This window comes from Ylistrum balloti, unplaced genomic scaffold (assembly GCF_031769215.1).
Source record: "Ylistrum balloti isolate Yb309-2 unplaced genomic scaffold, AGI_CSIRO_Ybal_v1 Utg371770, whole genome shotgun sequence".
Taxonomy (NCBI): domain Eukaryota; kingdom Metazoa; phylum Mollusca; class Bivalvia; order Pectinida; family Pectinidae; genus Ylistrum; species Ylistrum balloti.
This window is the reverse complement of record NW_026782886.1, coordinates 263419-282645: the sequence shown is the minus strand read 5'-3', so window position 1 is coordinate 282645 and position 19227 is coordinate 263419. Positions and strand designations below refer to the sequence as shown.

The window sequence follows — 19227 nt, the reverse complement described above, 5'->3', positions numbered from 1 at the left end:
ACGACAGTTTAAACATGGTGATTATGTTTTTCCTTACCATTCGGTTCAGATGACCTAAAATGTATATTTCTGTGTACCGTGTCATAAAGGTATATCACAACACACTTCAAGCTGATGTATAATACAGGTGTTAAATATAGCACATGCATGCTCAAACTCACAATTACTGATATGAATGTGTCAGCTATTGTTGGGCCCAGCTTTAGAATAATGATATATTGAAGCAAGAAGCAAAACACAACACAACCATGCAATATATAGAGTTTAATGGGGACGAGCGAAAATCAAACGTGCATATCCATCCAGCCCTTCTTTCTGCGCATGCCAATAGGATTGTTAGACATAAGACTAAGTATATCATTTGACGCGTCCTCTACAGCGGACTCATCGTTAGCACCACCCTCGATAGAAATAGGCACATCACTCTGTTCTGAAACGGTTTGAACTGTTTTGAATTTCATTTCATCGATATCTTTATCAGAAGGAATAGACCCAGTTTTATTACTTTTAGAATTTTTATCTTTTTCGACACCACTTAGATCAAATAAAGCGGAGCTCTTTCTCGCTGCTAATGTTTCTCGACGTTGCCTCACTTTTTCTCGATTGACATCACGCCTATTTCCAGTCATGCGCACTGCTATTTCTGCATTATTAAAGCCTTTACTGAGTGATTGTTGAAACCTCTCCACCCTACTTTTAAATGCTGGGTTGTTGGCCATCTGTTTCGCCATCAGGCGCTGGAGTTTCAAGCGAACTCGTCCAATTTCTGTGTCCTCAACATCTACTGATTGTTGTGTCGCTTTGTACATCTTGTTCATCTTCGTTCGATATTCCTGCTGACCCGCCATCATCTCACTTATAAAACAAATATCTTATATTAATGAAAGTCTTGAACACTCAAACTATTATTGTAAAATAAGATCTCAATCGTCTCGATACAAGATAAGCAAGTGTCTAGTTATGATGCAAATCTTAGTTATAGCATTTCAATAACATCTCAAATTTCTCTCACAAAGAATTGCAATTATTTACTTCAGTACAAAGATAGCCAATACCATCTTTAATAAAGCTTGTGCAACAAAGTTGAGATAAAGTTTAACTGATGTCGTTAATTTCCGGTCAGACTTTACAAACTTCACCCATATATGAGGGCTCATATTTAAGGGTTTAACTTTTGGCGGACTTATTGCCAGCCATGCTAAATGGCCTCAATGCCATTTTTACAAAATAATCCTTTTCTTGGCCGTTCAGAAAGTCCTCCACTGCATGTATGACGTCATCATCTGACCGAAAGCGGGTACTGGAAATGACCTTTTTTTTAAATTTTGGAAATGATGGGGCGAGACCAGGAGATTAAGGCGGATGCTCAATCAAATCAAAGCCACAATAGTTAGTGATACTAATGGTAATGACAGATTGGTGGAACACACACCTTTGCAGAGTTTTCCGCGGCGCTTGACTTTAATATTTACTTTTGTCCATTTTTCAGAAGCCACTTGCCTTGTTTACTTTACAGTACTACTTCTTCGACATAAACCGACCAAATGACACTAGTTTCGGGTACACAGCCTTAAGTAGTCAGGGAATAGTAGAGCTGAAAAAGGACATCCCTGCATAACTTTTTCAATACAAGGTTCACAACTTATCAAACAGCCCTCATATTTTTATCTACTAGCATTAATGATATACTCTGTTTATCTATCATGTCTCGTCTTGTTAAAGAAGCTTCCTGTGATAATAATTTAACACAACCCTAAACTATATTAGTTTACTCCTCAAACATAACTGTAATGGGAAAACTGAAAGTGTAGTCTTTGGCCTACAATCCACGAGAACTGACCTGAATTCTATTTCACCGCTACCGTCCTCATCAAGCTTCTCGATCAATTTGTCCAGTGCCTTGTCTGTGAGAGGGATATTAGCAAACTGCCAAAAAATCGACATGGATGATAAACAAACTGCAAATACTTCAACCGCTTAGAAACGTTTTATATAGAATCTAGTAAATAAAATGGACAGTATGGTAAATATTTGTACCGAACCGTCACAAACAAATGTTCGTTGTATGCATATTACAAGTATAGTATAGTATGATTAACGGTGATAATAACGATAGCGTCTTTGGTTTATGTTCTATGTATGTGATGTAAAGCTTGTAATATATAGCAGTTTCCTTGGTGTAAATGGTGTAAACACATCAGACCCTTTGTCAATAGATTTGATAACAATGCATGTGTTCTGTTTTAGGTCCTGCAAGGCCTTACATTCTTTTGGTATAAAGTAAATTCCAGCCACTACAGACCCTTTGTCAACTGATTTGATAAAAATGCATGTGTTCTATTTTAGCTCCTGCATGGCCTTGCATTCCTTATCATTATCCCTTTGGCTTTTGGTGCATCGCTCTAATATCTCCTGTTTTACAGCATCTATGACTGCATCCAATGCTGGAATATATATATTCAAAGTATGATAACATGTAGACGAGATTAATTTGGAAAATTGTTGGATGTGAAGTTAACTTCATTGGTAAGGTTCATTGGATATACGAGTGTGTCTGGTGGTTCTGTTGTGTGATATAAAGCTGGAGGTGATACTCGTGGTTCTGTTGTGTAATAGAATGACGCCTTGTATCAAATAAATGTATGTGTGATATAAGCTGGACGTGTTTGATATCCGTTAGTATGTCTAGTGAGTCCGTTGTGTGATATAAAGCTGGACGTGTTTGATACTCGTTAGTATGTCTAGTGAGTCCGTTGTGTAATATAAAGCTGGACGTGTTTGATACTCGTTAGTATGTCTGGTGGTTCCGTTGTGTGATATCAAGCTGGACGTGTTTGATACTCGTTAGTATGTCTGGTGGTTCCGTTGTGTGATATAAAGCTGAACGTGTTTGATACTCGTTAGTATGTCTGGTGGTTCTGTTGTGTGATATAAAGCTGGACGTGTTTGATACTCGTTAGTGTGTCTGGTGGTTCTGTTGTGTGATATAAAGCTGGACGTGTTTGATACTCGTTAGTGTGTCTGGTGGTTCTGTTGTGTGATATAAAGCTGGACGTATTTGATACTCGTTAGTATGTCTGGTGGTTCTGTTGTGTGATATAAAACTGGACGTGTTTGATACTCGTTAGTTTACCTTTCGGTTCTGTTGTTGTGTACCTTGTTCTCATTTGGGATTGTTACATTGCTTACATGGATTGACCAATATTTACATGGCGGGTGTTGGAAATGAAGTAGAAGACGCTTATTCTTCATGAACACATAGTCTTATTCCTTTGTACTTTTTCAGGAGTCGGCGTGTGAATATTTTGCTATGATTTTATTAAATCTGAGTTTGGATTATGATTGTGTTTACATGTTGGTATTTTCTTCTTGTTTTTGTGAATCTAAAAAGAAAACATTACCGATTTGGAATTTCAATTCTCAAGTTGACGTTTTGCATTTTTATATAAAGAATAATACATATGTGTACATACTTTAAGAAAGATAAATTCATAAACATAAACAGGAAAATGATAAGTTGGAAACATACATTCATTCAAGAATTTATCAAATCTCAAGAAAAAAATCGCATAACTGAGTTTATATTAAATACCATATAAATTATGTACATAAATAATTAACATGATAAAATTCTATAAAAAGAAGTGTATCGATTGGCCGTCAATTCTGCAACCGTTATTATCACATTATGTGTATATGTTTATGTACATATCAAAAAGAAAGGAAATTTTTGACATTCTCTGTCCCTTTCAGGGATTATGTTGATAGATATGATGTGCGGTGTAGTGACTTTTGATCAGGAATATTCTAAAATCTGTCTTCCGTTAGTAAGTTCGAACACAAATAACAAAATACCAGCATGTCAATATAATCATAATCCAAACTCAATTCCATAAAATCACGGCAAGATATGAATAAACGAAATGTTTAAATAAATACAAGGCGGATAAAACCAGGTGCTGCGTAACTTCTAAAATCGATAAATACATACTACAGTGCAGTGACGTTTCATCAAAACTATCATAAATATAGTAAGTTCTAAAACGACAGATATGGTAAACGGTGTAGTGATTATACTAAAATGTATCTAATTTAAGCAAGTTCTAAAAACGATAGATATTACAATTACATGCGGTGTAATGACTATACCAAGATCTACCGTTAGCAAGTTCGAGGGGGGAGGGGATACATTCGGTATACTGTGAATGACTTTGTATCCAGTTAAGGAATATTCGAAACAAGTTTCTCCTCCTAGATAACATACAATACAGAAGTATCTTAATCCTACCTTTAATCCCGTCATAATCTCGACCTTATCCAGTGATTTGCTACCATCCTTATCCAGAGCGGAAAAAAGGTCCATTAGACGAAAGCCCATAAGTTTGCCAAACTCCATGAGTACCAGCACAGGATTCTCGTCGACGAGTTCCATACCGTCAGGATCATCCCCTGACCCCTCCTGACCCCTCACTATCCCGTGCTTTATTTCGATCCCCCTCTCCTCTTTAAGCTCAATAGCCTGTGTGGCGTAGGATTGCTCCACTACTTGTGTCTGTGAAAAACATAGATAATTGTGTATAAATCAACAGAGATCACTGTAAGAGATGTTAAGAAAACATACACAAGACAAAGCTGGACGTAACTTTCATATGAAAAGAACACGAGCAATAAACGAAAACTGAACACAGAAAATGTACCATGTGTTTCGTAAAACAAAAACGTTGGTTCCATTTGGCACTTTTATGTGGACACATGTCCAGTATCACGCGCGGTAGTTTAGATCAGTTACGTGAAATCTTAAAAGTACAAACCGTACATGTCACTTACGTGTATATCCACCTGCTTGAGTCCATGATCTGTGCAGCTTTTCACAGTGGAGAGTAGAATGGACGCTCCTGCCGTAGTCAGAGGATTTAAAGCCAGCTAAAGATAACAACATTATTGGTAAAGAAGGAACGGAACTGCAGCAACGCAAAGCAGCCCGGATCAACTCAATCTATGGACACGGCAGCAAAACGGCAAGGAGTACAGGCAAAAGTATTACAATGAGGTAATACAATGATATCTTCAAGCCTGTCATCTCTAGTATACACCATACCAAAACAAATATGTCAATTATGTACCCCGCCATCTGCAACGAGGGATATTTACTTACTGTATTCAATATCCACGCCTTCTCTAATAAGAGCTGTTTACTACTGTATTCAATGTCCTCGCCTTCTCTAACCAGGGATGTTTACTTACTGTATTCAATGTCTCCGCCTTCTCTAGCAAGGGATGGTACCATACTGTGTTCAATACTCTCGCCTTCTCTGACAAAGGACGTTTACTTACTGCATTCATTTTCTACGCCTTCTCTAACAAAGAATGTTTACTTCCTCTACTCAAAGTCTCCGCCTTCTCTAACAAAAAATGTTTACTTCCTCTACTCAAAGTCCCCGTCGTCTCTAACTAGGAATGTTTACTTCCTCTACTCAAAGTCTCCGCCTTCTCTAACAAAGAATGTTTACTTCCTCTACTCAAAGTCTCCGCCTTCTCTAACAAAGAATGTTTACTTCCTCTACTCAATGTCTCCGCCTTCTCTAACAAAGAATGTTTACTTCCTCTACTCAAAGTCCCCGCCTTCTCTCACAAAGAATGTTTACTTCCTCTACTCAAAGTCCCCGCCTTCTCTCACAAGAAATGTTGGTTTCCTCTACTAAATCCGTCTACTCTCAGTTATTGTACCATGAACAATGACCATATCAATATAGACATTTTAATATTTTGTTGCTTTGTTGCTGTGATGGAGATGTAAACAGTCGTAGATGCTTCATGGTAATAATAGTTTTATAGGAAAAAAACAACAAAAACTTAACAAAACAGGTGTTTTAAATTTTGCCTGATCTAGAAACTAGAAAAAGATAACTTATTCTCCACAATAAAAACATAAAATTATTTTCGTTTTCATTTAAGATATACAGTTTATCCTGTTAAAATTATTGTAGTTTTTGTTTTCATTATTCTCTCCATCTTCCTATTTCCTGCTGTTATTCAATTCAAACAGCTTATTTAAGCTTATTTGATCTATACATAACTTTAAATTTTATTACACATTTTTGGTAGCCATTCCATTTGCGTTAGTTGCCAATCATGGCCTCTTTGTTAAACTGTGTCGCATTAAAAAGTTCATGTACACAATTTACATGTATGATTTTGACAGTTAGATTGCATGTAATTTATATTTGACTGCGTGTGAATAATGTGATCAAGTAATGAATAGTGAGTTACCTCCCTTTAATTATTAATTTCATTTATGAAAACCTTTATATTCTCTTCGCTAATCACCCTCGGAAAGAATTTATGTTTCCATGTCCATTTGTATATAACATCTTACGTCAAGAGAATTTTTTTAAGTAGAATATTTTATGACGTTCAATGAGGAGAAAACTTTCAACCGATTTTACCTACAAACATTGGGTTGTAACAAGAAAACACAAACACGTCAACAGAATTATAACCCAAACTCAACTTCAATCTAACTAGCGCAAAATATGAACAAAATAAACACTTACTCCCGAAACAGTACATGGAAAATTTGACCAGTTATTCCGGAAGAATAAGGGTCTTCTGTTTCATCGACGACGTCCGTCATGTAAATCTTGATAAATTCAAACAAGTAATGTCACGTTCCCAAATGAGAGCAAGGTATGCAGCCAACAGACAAAATACCTAACATCAAACACATCTAGTTGCATATCTCACAAAAATAGATTTTTTCTCAACGAGATCACTTAACGACAGTACAAGCGCTCCATAATCTGCATCTCTCGAAACACTGTGCTTGTCAGTTGTCGACAATTTGCAAGAAAATCCTTATTTCCAATTCTGGTGGGTATATCAGATGAACGTCATCAATAAATCTCTAGTTCATATACCTAAAAGTGAAACTGAAGGACTTTGTACGATCTTTGTGACCTATTTTGATAAACTCACCGATACATTCAGCCTCGTATGAAAGATAAAAAGTCGGTCAACAGAGAGGCAGTCTCTTTATGTATGCCAAAAGTCTGTTTGAAGGTCTTACCACCGAATTCGACAAAGATGTTGTTTACCAGAAACCCGTTTATTTCTTCTTTACTTTGGACGGAATTTTCCACGGAATACGCTTCAGTATAAGTCCCAACCATATATCTATACCTCCGTTCACTTTTCTTGGAAAAGAAAGCTCTCATAACAAGAGAACGAAGTCATTCTAACAGTTTAGAATGGGTTATGATGTTTGAAGTACAGAATAGGAGTGGAAAAAATGTTCTAATAGAAGAAATACTTTAGAAGGTGGTGTTGATGATTGGTCAAAAGCTGTTTTTAGTTACTTACAAATTCTCATAACCGCTTTTTGAGTAAACGGTAACACAAAAAGACCGTTTTGATAATATTAGGATTGGTAGTGACACAAAAGGCTTACCTTCTGGAATCTTATTTATCTATTTTCAATGATTTTACATACATTGGAAAAACGTACTTTTAAAATTAATTTTAATTTTTAATTTTTACAAACATTTGCTATACTTGCATTTAAAATTTAAATGTTTAATTTTTACAAACATTTGCTGTACTTGCCTTTAGAACTTTTAACGTTGGGTTTTTCTTCACTCCAGCCAAAAGTTTCTCTAGACATTCCTTATTTATCCTATTTGACGATAGGTCAAGTTCCTCCAATGTCCGATTGACCTCAAGAGCCGTGGCCATTGCCTTACAACCATCCATAAACAAACCATTCCAGGCCAGATTCAATCTCTTTATACTTCTATTCAACTGGAAGGTTAATGAAAAAAAAAACAGATAAAAAACATATAATTTGGTATCGTCGATATACATCAATTACGAAAAGAGAATATATCGTTGAATCAATTAACCCTAATAGGAACGGAATTAAAAACTTATAATCCACGGACACCCGTAGACCTATTCTGATAGGTACTGAGATGTATGAATCTTATACCTGAGTACCTACTGCCAAAGGTATCAAAATATTACATCATATACATGGAGACCTATACAGCTAATCATAATGATATATATGAACAACGTAATCTGGAGATTGGTCTCGCATACCTGATTACTTATAACCATTGAAACTTGCATACTAGTTACTACTTATAGCTATGGAGACTTAAATATTGATATCACATACCTGTAGATATGCAGCCACGGATACCAAGATATTGGTATCGCATGCCCGGAGACATATAATCAAAGATACAAAGATATTGGAATTACATACCTGGAGACCTATAGCCAAGGACACTCCTCCAGACAGTCGAAGGTGATTCCAACTCAGGTCTAGGTCCGTTAGTGCTTCACTGAATTCTTCGAGAAAAAACAATCAAACAGACAATAGAACTAGTATGCATAATGTAATTCATCACTAACATTGATAAATGCTAGTAAGATTTTACATAAGGTGACTGTATGTACCAAAACAAAAATGAAAATGTTTAGTACTCCGCTCCGTATGTCAAACAAGGATTGGACATTGGACAGCAAACATTGGATAGACAAACACCCCATCTGTTCACTGATGACAATAAAACGTTTATGATATTGGTTTTCTTTCTTTGTTTGCATTGGTTTTACTTTAATCGTCATTAAGAACATTAAACATAATATTTATTATAAATTGCTGACATACATATTATCGACCTACTCTAACAGATGTAAATCACCCATTCTTCTTTTAAAGTTTACACTTTGACCTCTATGTCCATACGAAGATTGCCTTACCTATCGCTTGACCTATGACCTCTCCTCCTTCCTCACGAAATTCATTATGGCTTAGATTCAGTCTTGTCAATTTCGAAGAGTCCTAGGCAAAAGAAACATGGAAGCTGACAGTATGGAACGCCATACCTGCCACATATTGTATAAGAAATACTGTATTGTTAATATAAGTTATATTATTACGTTTATATGATCCGGAATCATCAACAAGCTATTAGGTTTTACCGTGATATGATAAAGTTTTACAAATAAATGGTTTATCGTCTTATTACTTAGTTTCAACATTACATTACTTTCTGTCATTCATTATTGTTATGCATGATTCTTATATTATTATATATTTTATCTCTCTGTCATTCCGTTCTCATATTATTCACAAATATCATCATATGATTGTAACATACCATTTATATTATTCGGCGCCAGGTATGTTATGGTATCGTATAATGATAAAATAAAGGCATATATGTTGATGAAATTAAATGAGATACTGATGAAATCAAATTATGTGGAGATGAAATCAAATTATAGGTAGAAGAAATTAAATAAGATTTTGGTAAAATCAAATGAGATATTGATGAAATCAAATCATACGTAGATGAAATCAAATTAGAAGGAGATGAAATGAAATCAGATATTGGTAAAATCAATTAAGATATTGATGTAATCAAATAAGATATTGGTAAAATCAAATTTAATATTGATAAAATCAAATGAGACATTGATGAAATAAAACCATATATACATGAAACCAAATCACAATAATGAAATCATATCAAACGGTGACAAAATCAAATGAAAAATGAAATTATTTGATATACGTGTAATGAAAATATCAATTATTCATCGTTTTCTATACCATATGTAACAGCTACATTCCATGAGATAGTGGATACAACTGGACCAACATTTAATATGCACATCATTGGCGTCTAATAACTATCTACAGTACAGCTGTACTACAGCCCTGTCATTGACGTTCACGAATTTCGAATCTATCCGTCATACCTCAATCACACGTTCGAAGGCCTCGGCATCACACTCCCGAAAACCGTTCCCTGGGAAAAAATGTCAATGAAAAAGCAATTTATAAAGTATTATGTTGATATTTGATAAATGCTCAAATAGCATTTTGCTAATAACATAATTCATGGCACGTATTATAAACACAGGTAAAGATCTACTTCCTAAAGTAATTATCTGTATCACTGTAGAGTTCTAGGTTCTGATGGTGTGATATAATTATCTGTATCACTGTAGAGTTCTAGGTTCTGATGGTGTGATATAATTATCTGTATCACTGTAGAGTTCTGATGGTGTGATATAAATATCTGTATCACTGTAGAGTTCTAGGTTCTGATGGTGTGGTATAATTATCTATATCACTGTAGAGTTCTAGGTTCTGATGGTGTGATATAATTATCTGTATCACTGTAGAGTTCTGATGGTGTGATATAAATATCTGTATCACTGTAGAGTTCTAGGTTCTGATGGTGTGGTATAATTATCTATATCACTGTAGAGTTCTAGGTTCTGATGGTGTGATATAATTATCTGTATCACTGTAGAGTTCTAGGTTCTGATGGTGTGATATAATTATCTATATCACTGTAGAGTTCTGATGGTGTGATATAATTATCTGTATCACTGTAGAGTTCTGATGGTGTGATATAATTATCTGTATCACTGTAGAGTTCTGATGGTGTGATATAATTATCTGTATCACTGTAGAGTTCTAGGTTCTGATGGTGTGGTAAAATTATCTGTATCACTGTATAGTTCTAGGTTCTGATGGTGTGATATAATTATCTGTATCACTGTAGAGTTCTGATAGTGTGATATAATTATCTGTATCACTGTAGAGTTCTGATGGTGTGATATAATTATCTGTATCACTGTATAGTTCTAGGTTCTGATGGTGTGATATAATTATCTGTATCACTGTAGAGTTCTAGGTTCTGATGGTGTGATATAATTATCTGTATCACTGTAGAGTTCTAGGTTCTGATGGTGTGATATAATTATCTGTATCACTGTAGAGTTCTGATGGTGTGGTATAATTATCTGTATCACTGTAGAGTTCTGATGGTGTGATATAATTATCTGTATCACTGTAGAGTTCTGATGGTGTGATATAATTATCTGTATCACTGTAGAGTTCTGATGGTGTGATATAATTATCTGTATCACTGTAGAGTTCTAGGTTCTGATGGTGTGATATAATTATCTGTATCACTGTAGAGTTCTAGGTTCTGATGGTGTGATATAATTATCTGTATCACTGTAGAGTTCTGATGGTGTGATATAATTATCTGTATCACTGTAGAGTTCTAGGTTCTGATGGTGTGATATAATTATCTGTATCACTGTAGAGTTCTGATGGTGTGATATAATTATCTGTATCACTGTAGAGTTCTAGGTTCTGATGGTGTGATATAATTATCTGTATCACTGTAGAGTTCTAGGTTCTGATGGTGTGATATAATTATCTGTATCAATGTAGAGTTCTAGGTTCTGATGGTGTGGTATACTACCCGATAGGGTGATTATATCTCTGTAGAACCTGCGGTTCGTTTTGCTATATTACCAGATAAATTGAGACTTGTTATACAGTCGTAGTCCAGTATAGCCTTCAGGATGCCTTTAGTGCCGTCAATTTTCATGTTGTTGTCTGCTAATGTCTGGAAAATTTCGATAACTGATTTTAGTATATTATTTTGCAGAACAGTTTGATTTTAGTTTGTGTTTGAAAACGTATTTATAAATGAAAAATAATACAATTAGTTACCAGGGAGGACATTATAACTAGAGAGTGTTTTAATTGCAATGGGAGGGTGTTTTAAGTGATCAATACGAAAGTGGACTTGTTTGTCATGGACCAGTGGAAGAGTGTTGAAAATGATCAGTGGAGGTTAAAGTGATAAATGGGAGGTTCAAGTAATCAGTTGGAGGTTTAAGTGATCAGTTGGAGGGTTAAGTAATCAATTGGAGGTTTAAGTAATAAGTTCGAGGCTAAAGTAATCAGTTGGAGGTTTAAGTGATCAGTTGGAGGTTAAAGTGATCAGTTGGAGGTTTAAGTAGTCAGTTGGAGGTTTAAGTAATCAGTTTGAGATTTAAATGATCAGTTGGAGGTTTAAGTGATCAGTTGGAGGCTAAAGTAATAAGTTGGAGGTTTAAGTGATCAGTTGGAGATTTAAGGAATCAGTTGGAGGTTTAAGTAATCAGTTGGAGGTTTAAGTAATCAGTTAGAGGTTAAAGTGGTCACTACGAGGCTAACGTAATCAGTTGGAGATTAAGTAATCAGTTGGAGGTTTAAGAAATCAGTTGGAGATTTAAGTAATCAGTTGTAGATTTAAGTAGTCAGTTGGAGATTAAGTAATCAGTTGGAGGTTAAAGGGATCAGTTCGAGGCTAAAGTAATCAGTTTGAGATTTAAGTAATTAGTTGGAGGTTTAAGTAATCAGTTGGAGGTTTAAGAAATCAGTTGGAGATTTAAGTAATCAGTTGTAGATTTAAGTAGTCAGTTGGAGATTAAGTAATCAGTTGGAGGTTAAAGGGATCAGTTCGAGGCTAAAGTAATCAGTTGGAGGTTTAAGTAATCAGTTGGAGGTTTAATTAGTCAGTTCGAGTTTAAAGTGATCAGTTGTAGGTTTAAGTAATCAGTTGGAGGTTTAAGTGATCAGTTGGAGGTTTACGTAATCAGTTGGAGATGTAAGTGATCAATTGGGGGTTTTAGTAATTAGTTGGAGGTTTAAGTAATCAGTTGGAGGTTTAAGTAATCAGTTGGAGGTTTAAGTTATCAGTTGGAGGTTTAAGTAATCAGTTTGAGGTTTTAGTAATCAGATGGAGGTTTAAGTAATCAGTTGGAGGTGTAAGTAATCAGTTGAAGGTTTAAGTAATCAGTTTGAGATTTAAGTATTCAGTTTGAGATTAAGTAATTAGTTGGAGGTTTACGTAATCAGTTGGAGATGTAAGTGATCAATTGGGGGTTTTAGTAATTAGTTGGAGGTTTAAGTAATCAGTTGGAGGTTTAAGTAATCAGTTGGAGGTTTAAGTTATCAGTTGGAGGTTTAAGTAATCAGTTTGAGGTTTTAGTAATCAGATGGAGGTTTAAGTAATCAGTTGGAGGTGTAAGTAATCAGTTGAAGGTTTAAGTAATCAGTTTGAGATTTAAGTATTCAGTTTGAGATTAAGTAATTAGTTGGAGGTTAAAGTAATCAGTTCGAGTTTAAAGTATGCAGTTGGAGGTTTAATTAGTCAGTTCGAGTTTAAAGTAATCAGTTCGAGGTTTAATTAGTCAGTTCGAGTTTAAAGTGATCAGTTGTAGGTTTAAGTAATCAGTTGGAGGTTTAAGTGATCAGTTGGAGGTTTAAGTAATCAGTTGGAGGTTTAAGTAATATGTTGGAGGTTTAAGTAATCAGTTGAAGGTTTAAGTTATTAGTCGGGGGTTTAAGTAATCAGTTGGAGGTTTAAGTGGTCAATGAGAGGAGGATATTGTTGACCAATGAGAGGGTTTTAAATGATCAATGAAAGATATTTCAAGTGATCGATGGAAGAATGGAGATGTTATTTTAAGGCGACCAATCGGAAAGTGTTCAGTGATCAATGGGGCGAAAATTTAGACTATATTTTATTTATCAAAGTTAAGATAACCAACTTAACTTAAATGTGGGACATTTTAAACAAATGTGATGGTACTTAAGTGAACGACACGGCCTATGAGAGATATTGTAGATTACCGATTGGAGAATGAATAATGCATTTAACTATTTTCAATTTCCTTTAATTGACTCCCGGGTTTCAATGCCTCGGACCCCACATACCACTAACAAGTCCTAGACGGACGAAGTAGCTGTGTGATACCGTTTTAGGATATCAGATTTAGAATAGGATTCTAAATTTATATCGAAAGGTGACATTATATTTACTTGTGAGTGTTTACGTACAACCCTAAGGATGATAAAGACGGCGCATTGTGAAAATATGGAAGCTTCAGACGAGTATGGGAGGATAGTCATTTCGATAGCCAATGAGAGGACAAAACTTACAAGGTCAGATATGAAATGGTTCTCTTGTAACACCTCTCCGATATAGCTCCCTCCTGTTGGTCCGAGATCATTATCCGTCAGATCTAACGTCGTCACGCTTGAATTGTTCTGTGAAAACACAAAATGATACCATATCGCCAATACAGAGAATTTCATTGTAGGATATCATACTCCAAATTTAACCCACATATGCCGAAAACAGCGATGACAATAAAGACGTTTATGGTGAACTGAGGTTTCAACACAAAAGAGCAAGATGAAATATAATGCGGACACTGTAAGGCAAAATAGGCTACACCGTCAACTCACCGAGCAAGATAAACGACGTCAACTCAGCGAGCAAGATAAACGACGTCAACTCTGCGAGCAAGAAAAACAATAGCGTCAACTCAACGAGCAAGATAAACGACGTCAACTCAGCGAGCAAGAAAAACAACAGCGTCAACTCAGCCGAGCAAGATAAACAACAGCGTCAACTCAGCCGGACAAGATAAACAACAGCGTCAACACAGCCGAGCAAGATAAACAACAGCGTCAACTCAGCGAGCAAGATAAACGACGTCAACTCAGCGAGCAAGATAAACGACGTCAACTCAGCGAGCAAGAAAAACAACAGCGTCAACTCAACGAGCAAGATAAACAACAGCGTCAACTCAGCAGGAAAGATAAACAACAGCGTCAACTCAGCCGAGCAAGATAAACAACAACGTCAACACAGCCGAGCAAGATAAACAACAGCGTCAACTCAACGAGCAAGATAAACAACAGCGTCAACTCAGCCGGACAAGATAAACAACAGCGTCAACTCAGCCGGACAAGATAAACTACAGCGTCAACACAGCAGGAAAGATAAACAACAGCGTCAACTCAGCCGAGCAAGATAAATAACAGCGTCAACTCAGCCGAGCAAGATAAACAACAGCGTCAACTCAGCCGAGCAAAATAAATAACAGCGTCAACTCAACCGAGCAAGATAAACAACAGCGTCAACTCAGCCGGACAAGATAAACAACAGCGTCAACACAGCAGGAAAGATAAACAACAGCGTCAACTCAACGAGCAAGATAAACAACAGCGTCAACTCAGCCGGACAAGATAAACAACAGCGTCAACACAACCGAGCAAGATAAACAACAGCAGGAAAGATAAACAGCAAATTTCAGCGTCAACACGGGGGATGGAAGATAAACCAATGTAACAACGCAGAGGGCCAACGTACAGCATCCACTCAGTCTCAGTGACACAAGATAAACTACAACGTCAACATCGCAGAGGGGCAAGATATACTGCTGTGTCAAAACAGGTCAACGCAGAGGGTCAAGATATAGGACAGTGTCAAAACAGGTCAACGCAGAGGGTCAAGATATAGGACAGTGTCAAAACAGGTCAACGCAGAGGGTCAAGATATAGGACGTTGTCAAAACAGGTCAACGCAGAGGGTCAAGATATACTGCGGTGTGAAAACAGGCAGAGGGTCAAGATATACTGTGTCAAAACCCGGGAACGTAGAATGCTAAGATAAACAACGACATTAAAACACGAGAATAATATTTGCTAAAGATGAAAACCATATACTTTACGTCAAAACAAGTAGAGATACAATATACAATAAGGGCAGCAAACGGCACAGGTAATACTCTAGAGACCAAATGTACATAACACAATGTCAGTCCTTGCTAGGACAAAGACACAGATATAGTCTTACAATAAGAATTCTATAATGACGAATGGTATCATTCTTCATTTAACCAATTTGTACATTTTGTATCTCATAAACCAAATTCATACTAAATTAAAATGTTGTTTCAATGAATATTGTAAAAAATTACGTCAATGAATTGTGACGTACCATAAGTGCCAGAGCGCATGCCTTTCCTCCTTTGGGTCCTAGCTCATGATGTCTCATGACAACACTGTCCTCGACTAAATGGCGATTAAAGAACTGACTGATGACTACATTGAGCTGTCGGCAGGCTTTTTTATAGACCTCCTGAGAAGGTGAAAGAGCGGTCGTTGGGCGTTCCTCGTCTTCCTCGTCTGAAAAGATAACAAAACATGAACATCGTTATCATTATTATGGGGTCCTGGCGAAATAGGAAGTGTATAAACTATAGGTGTATGGGTACCTAATGAGATGACGAAAACTATCAAAACAGGGTTACAGAAATTGGGGTTGATGAAAAATAGGAACACGTTTTAGGGTCGTCATAGTGACCTCATTAAGCAATGTTATTTTTACTTGTGTGATATGAACCTGGACATAAAGCTGGACGTGTTTGATGTGTATAGACCTTGCTCTTTGGTACAATGAACTTGTATTGACCAAGATTTTACATGCCGGGTGGTGCAAATGGAGCAGGAAACGCTTACACTTCTGGAACCCATGGTCTTGTTCTCCAAGTACTTTTATGTATGTCCGGCGATTCCGTCGAGTTGGTATTGTTGATGTGGCTGGATTGAGCGTCGTTGATGAAGTAAAATAAAGTTACCTTCCCGGACCATCTGTTCAAGGATCATCGTGTAATAACTTTCTTTTTCCATATCTTTAACCATATTTTACTGGTTTTGAAGAAAACTCGAATGAAGACATTTCGACATGCTGATAATTTCTTGTTTGAGGTTTTTAAATATATTGGCAAACGATTTGAAGACTCAATGAGATGGAAGTTTTTGCAGCGACTCATAGAGAAATTGAAGTAATATTATTGTAGAAGTGTTAAGAATCGACAAGATGACCGTTGTGCTATGAGTATAAGGACTTGAGGAGATCCGTCGACATAAGTTAGCGTTATAACTATGTATAGACAAGAATGAACATCATAGTCGCAATCCAAACACAAATCTAATAAAACTAAGGCAAAATTTTAGCAAAATAAAGATTTACACGGAGACGTCTGAAAAGTACAAGGAGTAAGCGTCGTCTGTTTTATAGACGACACCCGTCACGTTAATGTATGTCGAATTAATGATTATATTATTCTCTAAGCTACTTGCTGCTTATTTAGTTTATCATTAGACCATCTATGTCGAAAATCATAGCATTCCCACTTTACTAACTAACCAATGTTCCACATAAGGACATCTAATTTCATTTTCAGTTGACTGAATTCTTAAAAAGAAGTGACCCTGAAAAAACGGAACATATAGAACGCTACAATTCTGATTGTCTTGTAACAGACGTTTTTGATAGTTCATGTGTTGTCATATTGATGTGCTAAGTTTTTTAAAAGACATTTCACGGGGATGAAACTGTTACCCTTACAAAAGGTTGATCAATCCAACGTGTACTCATTGTTACAGCTTCTCTTGCCTCTAACTGTCACAACTTTGTCACAAACTTATCTGCTAATGATCATCACTCGTATGGAAACAAAATCGTATCTCAAATCAGTAGGCTTATTCCTAGCACGTATGTAAATACATGTGATTTTCCGTAAAAACAACCAATCAGCATAGCTGAGAGGTTATTACACGTGCGTTTCCACAAATAAATAGATTGACTTATAACGTTACTTTATACTGACCATCGTGATCCAGATCATCGGGAAAGTCTTTATCGAAGTCATATAAATCGGTTGCCGTGGTAATACTATGCATGTCCGCACTTTCTGCCCTTGTGTGGTCATCTGACCGTTCCGAAGCACACAAGTCTCCCCTAATCCGTCTGATGTGGGCACTCTTGGCACGACGTGTGGCTCCTGGCCGGTTCATACGATACTTGGTCATGATTGAGTAAGGATCTGCCGTTTTACAACGGGTCACGAAGTTTGACATGTCAAACTGAAAGGTGATCAGATTTTCACAATAAGCATTTGAAAATAAATATAAAACACAGAACAAAGTAATCGTATCCAGTGGAACGTGCTAGTGTTTAATGGGGCGTCGAAAAAACTATGTATGTTAACAATACATTGTTTGTATAACGTAAAGCCAAGACTGTCACTCAATTAGAGACGGAAGAATGATAAGTAACACCATTGTGAAATAAGAAAAACGACAGGAACTGACTAAACAGTCTGGCTACTACTAACTGTAGGTATACATGCTACACCAAAACCCCGGGACAAAACATTCTACACCATCAACACCCCGGGACAAATCATACCACAGCATCGACACCCTGGGATAAAACATACTACAACATCAACACCCCGGGACAAAACACACTACAGCATCAACACCCGGGACAAAACATACTACAGCATCAACATCCCGGGACAAAACATACTACAGCATCAACATCCCGGGACAAAACATACTACAGCATCAACACCCCGGGACAAAACATACTACAGCATCAACATCCTGGGACAAAACATACTACAGCATCAACATCCGGGACAAAACATACTGCAGCTTCAACATCCGGAACAAAACATACTACAGCATCAACATCCCGGGACAAAACATACTACAGCATCAACATCCCTGGACAAAACATACTACAGCATCAACATCCGGAACAAAACATACTACAGCATCAACACCAAGGGACAAAACATACTACAGCATCAACACCCCGGGACAAAACATACTACAGCGTCACCACCCCGAGACAAAACATACTACAGCATCAACAACTCGGGACAAAACATACTACGGCATCAACAACCCGGGACAAAACAAACTACAGCATCAACAACCTGGGACAAAACATACTACAGCATCAACAACTCGGGACAAAACATACTACAGCATCAACACACAGGGACAAAACATACTACAGCATCAACATCCCAGGACAAAACAAACTACAGCATCAACAACCTGGGACAAAACATACTACAGCATCAACAACCCGGGACAAAACATACTACAGCATCAACATCCCGGGACAAAACATACTACAGCATCAACACACAGGGACAAAACATACTACAGCATCAACAACTCGGGACAAAACATACTACAGCATCAACACACAGGGACAAAACATACTACAGCATCAACAACTCGGGACAAAACATACTACACCATCAACACACAGGGACCAAACATACTACAACATCAACAACTCGGGACAAAACATACTACGGCATCAACATCCCAGGACAAAACAAACTACAGCATCAACAACCTGGGATAAAACATACTACACCATCAGCATCCCGGGACAAAACATACTACAGCATCAACACACAGGGACAAAACATACAGCGTCAACATCCGGGACAAAACATACTACAGCATCAACACCCCGGGACAAAACATACTACAGCATCAACACCACGGGACAAAACATACTACAGCATCAACACACAGGGACAAAACATACTACAGCATCAACAACTCGGGACAAAACATACTACAGCATCAACACACAGGGACAAAACATACTACAGCATCAACAACTCGGGACAAAACATACTACACCATCAACATCCCGGGACAAAACAAACTACAGCATCAACAACCCG

General features: G+C 36.9%; 1 protein-coding gene across 1 annotated transcript; it reads right to left on the bottom strand.

The window, feature by feature from the left end:
* Positions 1–284: 284 nt before the first annotated feature.
* LOC132563567 (leucine-rich repeat-containing protein 74A-like) lies at positions 285–17536 on the bottom strand. The gene is made up of 12 exons (XM_060228308.1): positions 17335–17536; positions 15660–15847; positions 13811–13918; positions 11351–11444; positions 9772–9821; positions 8767–8848; positions 8267–8352; positions 7603–7797; positions 4828–4923; positions 4289–4552; positions 1841–1926; positions 285–855 (listed from the first exon to the last, which is right to left on the bottom strand). Exons 1-12 carry the CDS (start codon positions 17534–17536, stop codon positions 285–287), a joined length of 2022 nt encoding a protein of 673 aa, XP_060084291.1.
* Between the last annotated feature and the right edge of the window lie 1691 nt (positions 17537–19227).

Coding starts and splice junctions, on each gene's coding strand:
- LOC132563567 (XM_060228308.1), bottom strand. CDS start 17,536: ATGACCAAGTATCGTATGAACCGGCCAGGAGCCACACGTCGTGCCAAG. Junction 13,919..15,659: donor CATGCGCTCTGGCACTTATG/GTACGTCACAAT, acceptor GTGTTTTCACAG/AACAATTCAAGCGTGACGAC. Junction 8,849..9,771: donor CCTTCGAACGTGTGATTGAG/GTATGACGGATA, acceptor TCTTTTGCCTAG/GACTCTTCGAAATTGACAAG.